At 36.0% G+C, this 7464-nt stretch overlaps 1 protein-coding gene across 1 annotated transcript; it reads left to right on the top strand.

The window, feature by feature from the left end:
* Positions 1–252: 252 nt before the first annotated feature.
* gprin3b (GPRIN family member 3b) lies at positions 253–7162 on the top strand. The gene is made up of 2 exons (XM_019120519.2): positions 253–431; positions 3842–7162. Exon 2 carries the CDS (start codon positions 3928–3930, stop codon positions 5929–5931), a length of 2004 nt encoding a protein of 667 aa, XP_018976064.2. The 5' UTR covers positions 253–431; positions 3842–3927; the 3' UTR covers positions 5932–7162.
* Positions 7163–7464: the final 302 nt, after the last annotated feature.

The following is a 7464-nucleotide window of genomic DNA, read 5'->3' as shown; positions in this document are numbered from 1 at the left end:
TTAAAAAAAATAACAAAAAATTATTTCTAATCTTGAGGAAAAAAAATAACTCAATTTTTTGTGATGTTGTGGAAAGAAAATAACTCAATATGATTTCCATTCTTAAGAGAGAGAAAAAAGCGAGCTTTAGGACATAAATGAATTTCCTTCGCAGAGATCAAGTATTTTTCTTATTTTCACTCGAGTATTTAAGGAGCATTGGCGTCATCTAGCGGTGCTAGAGAGAAGCGCACGCCTCCTGCTGCCACCCGCCACAGAAAGATTGAATCTGAGATTCGGATGCGCTTGGAAGGCGTGGTTTTATCTCACTGACACGCGCCTAACATTCTTTCATTGATAATCCGTCGAGTGCGCCAGCTAGTGCACGAGCAGCGCATCAATAGAGCACTAATCACACGGAAAATGATATGAGACGGACGCGCACGTACCAGGTAGGTTTTTTATGCTCGTGCATTCATATCTGCAGCTCCTACATCAAGCCAAGGAATTGCATATAAATGGGTGGGTTCAGCATTTTTGGAAAAAAAATTAAAAGCAAGGATTTTTAGGCTGTATGAATGGGTGGGTTCAGCATTTTTTTGGGGGGGTTAAAACGTTTTTCAAATATTTTTTCTTTGTGCAAAGCATTCTCTTTTTTTAAATGGTTTTCTTCAAAAAGATTGGTATAATTCTCTATATAATACTCACATTTAAGAGATTTAAACCAATTAATATAAGCTTAATTAATTGATCATACTAATGCATGGTGCTATTTGGACTTTGTCTGGCTTTTGTCCTACTGCGTGTGTGTGTAGGTCAGGTTCTGCCTGTATTACGGGGATCAAATGCACCCACCAAGATATCAAAACCTGAAATCAGCTATGTTGTGACCAGTGAAACGAAATATTATTATTATTATTATTTTTACATTATACATTAAAATGTAGAATGCAAAAGGTAGGGAACTGAATATCATTAGTACACTTTGTGTGTGTGTGTGTGTGTGTGTGTGTGTGTGCACGCACTTGTAACCCAATTTAAAGATGAATCAACAAGCATGACTTCATCCTGTTAAAACGTCTCTTTGTAAATTACTGCATGCTTTGCAATCTGTTGTCGTATTTACAGCCACAATCAATATGCATGACTTCATCCTGTTAAAATTGATTATTTTAGGGTCATTTGTGTAGTCTTTTGTTAATCAGCTCCTTGCAGAGATACTTTTGAAGATGCATTTCCATGCCTGAAGTCTGGATGCATTTATGTTCTTGTGAAATATCTGCTGGATATAGAAATGAACAACTAAAAATTTAATACAGAACTCAACACCCCAAACCTCCTTCACAAACCACATCCCACTACATCAGACATTGTCCTCCGAATGGCTCTCATCAATGACAGGTCACCATTTGAGACTTGGCGTAATTGACTTTCATGCTTTTGTCAGGCAATCAGAGTGAATGTTTCTGCAGTGGCCAGTGAATCGCACTGGCTCAGTGTTTTATTTTTTATTTATTTTGTGTGAGTGCGTGTGTGTGTGTGTGTGTGTGTGTTATGGCGCACAGAAAGGAAGGAAAGAAAATAAGTGTAAAATACCATACCCACCATACCATAATTATACAAACTACACCAAAAGCACTTTCTTCAGCTGACAGAACTGCTTTGTTCATATGCATATTAGTCTAGATATGGTAAAATATTAGTATTTGCATGGAAAAACATAGTGAGTTTGTCATTGGCTAATGGCTGTACACTGTAAAAAAAACTAAAAATGTTTTTTGTAGTTTAAATGAAACAGATCATTGGAGTATGTTTTACAAGAAAATACAATTTCAGTTCTACACTGAAAAAGAAATTGGTGATAAAACAACTTTCACAGAAATTGCTAGTACATTATACAAATAATTACAAAGAAACAGTGAGTAACATGTTGAATTAAACATGAAATATTGAAATAGAAAATAATTTTCTGTAAAACATACTCCGGTGATCTTAAATTAAAACTTTGAAAAAGCAGTGATTTCAAACTTTCATCTAAAATTCCATGTTTTACTGTTTCTTCGTAATTATTAGGGCAATTTGTGAAATTTACTAGAATTTTCTAAGTCTATCCTATTTTCTAAGTAAATCCTACACCATTTATTTATGTGTTTATTTAGTGTACCAGAAGCAGGGTGTCCAATGGTCAAAATAATTGCCGATATGTACATAAAAGTAGGGGTGCACGATAAATATCGGCCAATAATTAATGCGCATCACATCAGTAAAGCCGCTTCTCTAATCAGCGGTAAATTCCATCAGGTGCGTGATGGAATTTATCGCTGATTAGAGAACCGCCTTTACTGACGTGATGCTTATTAATTATCGGCCGATATTTATCGTGCACCCCTACATAAAAGGTGTTGATTGATTTTGTAACTGTTATGCACACTAAATATTCGTTTTGTTAATCAGCCAAGTAGACATAATTACTAGCTGATATTGATAATCTCAAAATGGCATAATATTTGCAGATTAATCTATCTTTTGGTCTTATATTTGTCTATAAACAAAGCATTCTTAGTGATATAGTATGATAATGATGATTGTTGTGATAGTAAAAAGTAGCTGTTGTTTTATGATGCTTAATGATACTTCTGCATGCTCCGAATACTATAAAATGTGTTTGTATTGTATGCTTTTGCATTGAGTCTATGGCTTCATTGGTGAAACTAACATTGTTCAGTGTTTCTTAGGGTGATCTTTACCGTGAATCAGCTGTGGTTTGAGTTTGACTGTCAGATTTACATTTTTAAGGCTCCTCTGGGCTATTTGATTTGAATAATTACTCACCAGCTCCTCAGAACAGAGAATGATACAGAATATGTAGTGAAAAATCAAAAACTCACAAAAAAAATACTAGTGAAATTATCATAAAATATATTGCCAATTATCACGGTATATTGCTTTGATAGTGTAATTGCTTAATTTCTTAAATAAAATAAACTTGATAATAGCTTTCATGTCTTAGTATACTGAGAAAATGTGTTGTTGTTATCAGTTATGCTGACTGCAGTGTGTCCAATATATTTAATAATAAATTAATACAACAAACTAGAAACAAAAACCAACCAAAATAACATTTATATTTTGAATATTCCCAATGTTCTGAATTTTAAATTAATTCAGCAGACTAGATACATAATCTGTCCTCCTGAATATTTAATATTTACTGCATATATGTCATAAAACTGTCTATTTTATATTATAATGTTCAAATATTTTTTTTTTTACCAATCTTATTTACAGTTAATTAAATTGTATATAATTTATTAGGATAAACTATAATATATATATATCTATTATCATTTGTGTTGGTAGGTTTTTTTACATTATATGTAAAATTAACAAACAAAAAAAAAAACATATAACCCAATAATTTACAAACCAACTTAATGTGCATGTGACAGACAAAAAATTAAGCATTTTTCTGAATAATTTATAAGCCTGTGTTGAGTAACTGATGTCACAAAAACTGTTTTTCTATTGATGTAATGCTTGACTGAACAAGTAAAATATGACACTGCTACGAGTAATGGCTTATAATGGATTAGTTGTACTTTTTGTTTCATTTTAGTGGGACTTCCTATTGAGCTGTTCCATACAGTTATAAATAACCTCAAACGTTTACACTAAAATCACTGCAATACTTTACCATTTTTCATTCCTATTATATATTTTCTTGTGTTCCCTCATAACTCTGTATATGATTTGCAGATGAATGGCAGATCCCAACACAGTTTGTTCATAATGATCATAAGAAGACAGCAGTAGGTGTATCTCCTCTTGCGTATCTAAAACTATTTTTATCTATCTGCTCTAGGGAAGCCTTGGAGGGGACAATATCAGGCTTTCAGGAGGGAACCAAATATTTTGACTTTGAATTTTCATCACAAAAAGGGATTCAATATGGAAAATGTACCAAACCCCAAAAGGACTGTCACTGTCCAGATGATGCCGCAGCTCACTAATATAGATGTGCTGGGAAATAAAGAGTTAAATGCTAACTGGGACATTGAGCCAAAGTTAACCTTAAATCAGGATTGCTCCTCTGGCAAAAAAACTAAACCAGATCAGGATAATATGCACCTCAAGTCCTCCATCAAAGATTCCCACACCACTCTTCTTGGAGGGACTGTCCTTGAAGACAAAAACATCTCATCCAATGGCAGTGAAGATCACAGGCAACCTCAAAATAGTCACACAAACATGAAGACGTCAGGTCAGTGTGCCAGGAATGCTGAAGGTAGAAGAACTGAACGTGACACGAATTTGAATTTGAAAACTGTCCTTTCAACATCCAGCCCATCATCTACAGCTACAAATAACAAGGAGAAAAATGTCAATAGCACAACAAAGTCACTTGAAAATGAACAACATAAGCCCAAAACACAGAGCAAAGCATCAGTAGCTGAAGAAGCTAGTGCAATCAAAGAGACCCGTCACAATCAAATGCCAAGCCAGGCTCAGGCTTCCCTTCAGAAGGATTCATCTGACAGCGCCAACAACACAATTAAAGACATGCCACTTTTATCCCAAACAAAAGATGCAGGTTGCACCACCAGCAGTAGCCCGTCTGAACTGGTATCCACCACCAATGCTCCTAAAACAAATCACTCTCAAGTTGCAACAACCGAAACATCTCAACCAGCACCTGGGACAAGTATTAAGACCCCACAACTACACGAGATCCATCATACACCCACTAAAGAGGACAAATGTATCAGTGATTTCAAGGATTTTAAACCAACAGGAACCTCTCAAGACATTTCTTCCAAACACCAAAAGCATCCACCAACCAACACAACAATCCAAATCCAAACAAAAGATAAAGATGAACAAACCCAAACACCATCCCCTGAAGAGCAGAAGCCGGTCCACTGCAAACTATATCGAGAGGCATCTACCATGACTTCAGCCGTCGAGTTAGGCAACCAACCCAGCATGCAAAGGCATGACGCGGAGGTGCAGGCGGTGGCTACAGTCTGCAGTCAATCTACAGCCACTAGCCCTAGTCTTCTATCTCTACAACCCCTTCAGAGATCAGTTGGCCTGCTACCTGAGGAGACTGACAGTATAGCAGTGGTCGTTGAGGTGAAAACCACCTCAGAGATTTATTGCAACACACCATCTGTTGTTTCATCCAGTACAAAACCCCCACAGTCTGGCACAGTGATGGTGCATGTAGATGCTGACCTTCAGGAAGAGTCCAAGCTTGGGGCCAAGCCTAAAGGTCCTCTACACAACAGCCAAAAAGGATTTTCACCTCTTCAACCGGTTTATCAGATCAATGTCGAGACCTGCAGCCAAACCAAACAATCAAACGAGACTACCTGTCACCTTCAGAGCCAAGGTTCACCTGCATCTGGTCCTCATAATGTGGCCTGTGTGCAGGAACCCATCGCTGCATCTAATCAGGCCTGCAAGGATCTGCAAGAAAAATCGGCCAAACCTCCTGCATCTAAATCCGAGATGCCTAAGGAGGCAGGATCTGCAAAACCTCCAAAGGACATCACAACGGCTACTCCTCCAACATTAAGCTCCACACCTCAGAGCAAAAAGACAGACCGGCAACAACAGGGAGCATCCAAGCTGGAGCCTGAGAAAGACGACCAAGAAGCCAAGCAATCAAAGAACAGCGTGCATGACGTCGTGTGGGACGAGCAAGGTATGACATGGGAGGTATATGGAGCATCGGTAGATCTTGAGTCGCTGGGGTTTGCCATTCAAAGTCACCTGCAGTGCAAAATCAAGGAGCACGAGAAGATCTTCACCCAGACATCTCTCAGAAAAACCTTGACTTCGCCTCCCGGCAAGAAGAACAAAAGAAGGCAGGTTAACATCAACTTCAGGTCCATGTTTCAAAATGTTCGCCGACCCAACTGTTGCTCACGGCAATCAGTGCTAGAATGAAAGACGTTTGGTTGTCATTGATGTGATCTTCCATGAGACTGCGCAAAGCATGTTGGGAGATTTCTCTCATTTGATTTTTTGAGGAGTCTGTTAAAAATAGAAACTAATGGTGATTTGAGTGTTAAGTGGAGAACAGTAATCTTAAAAAAAATATTTTTAGAAAAAGATGAAATTATTTATGGTGATAGTAAAGCTATAATGATGTTTAGAGTGCAATGGCAATAATTATAATTAATATAATAACGGTAATTATAATATGTAGTAATCTGCATGTGTATTAGTTCACAATGGCAGTCTTTTAACTACCCAAGATTATGCACTGTACTGACGAGCAGATGTATGCATATAACCTTTTTAAACAGACTTTGTTTAGTTGAATATCTTTGTAAACTTTCCAAGTAGTAGATATTTCTTTTGCATAATTTTATTTGTAACGTAATGTTGATTTGTTGTGAATGTTTCAACTTTTTTATTTAATTAAGAAAAATAGGCAAGAGTTTCCCGATGCTTGTTGCCATAATTGATGTAAGCAGCCCATTTCTGTTCAAGAATCCAACATTGATGTTACCATGATTTTATATTAAAATAAAAAAAAAAAAAACAGTTACTGTTTACAGCAATCAGTGCGGTTCATGAGTGTTGGTTAGCTAGCATTTCACAACAGTGTCTTATTCCATCAAAATTAGCATACTGTATATTATATCGCTCACATTAATGTGGAAATAATGATGCTAATGAGACACTTAAAGATACATCAGGGATTATTTGGGGGGTTTAAACATCTGTTACATGAGTTAGATCTCATGTGTATGTCAGTTGTAAATGTTGTATAATAAAAACAGATCTACATCATTCCAATTTACATAATTTAAGAAATGGCCTTCACTTGGCTATGCACAACATTACAACACAAATATACAGATAAATATAAAGAAATGCACAAACCTTCGCTTTTATTCATACCATAATTAAGACTGCTAATAGATTCCCTCTGGTTCTCAGATTTGAACTCGGTGTCACCCTGCTGGAGTTCTGGCTGGTTATTAGTGCATTGCTGTATGGTTGCTATATGGTTTTTATGGGTGGTTGCTTGCTAGGCCAAATCAAAACATACCACACCGGTTCTCTGTGGTCTTCTGGTTTCCAGATATGATTTGGTTCTTTCTTTTAAAGTGGATATATGGTATTATGTTCACTGGTTTTATCATCTGCAAGATTAAAATCCAAAACTTGCTTTCTTAAAATCCCAAAATTCAAACAAATTAAACCTAATTATAAAATGCAAAAACAAATTATAAAAATTATTAACTAAACACAAAAAACTAGTAATTAATATATAACCCCTTAGTATGAGAAACAGTATTGATTATGTGCTCATATTAAGAGTTAAATTTGGAATTATGTATTTTGTGCTGATGTTCAAAAGAATCTTTAACAAAATAAAAATACAAATTTTTTGTAATCATTGTCCTGTGCATGACTGAATGTTTTGTATTAACATGATGTGTGTACAAAATATATGTATAAAATCAT

This window comes from Cyprinus carpio, chromosome A1 (assembly GCF_018340385.1).
Source record: "Cyprinus carpio isolate SPL01 chromosome A1, ASM1834038v1, whole genome shotgun sequence".
In the NCBI taxonomy this organism is placed as follows: domain Eukaryota; kingdom Metazoa; phylum Chordata; class Actinopteri; order Cypriniformes; family Cyprinidae; genus Cyprinus; species Cyprinus carpio.
This window is presented reverse-complemented; position numbering and strand designations above follow the sequence as displayed.

Bases quoted from the DNA above. Each gene is read 5' to 3' on its own strand.
- gprin3b (XM_019120519.2), top strand. From the start codon at position 3,928: ATGGAAAATGTACCAAACCCCAAAAGGACTGTCACTGTCCAGATGATG.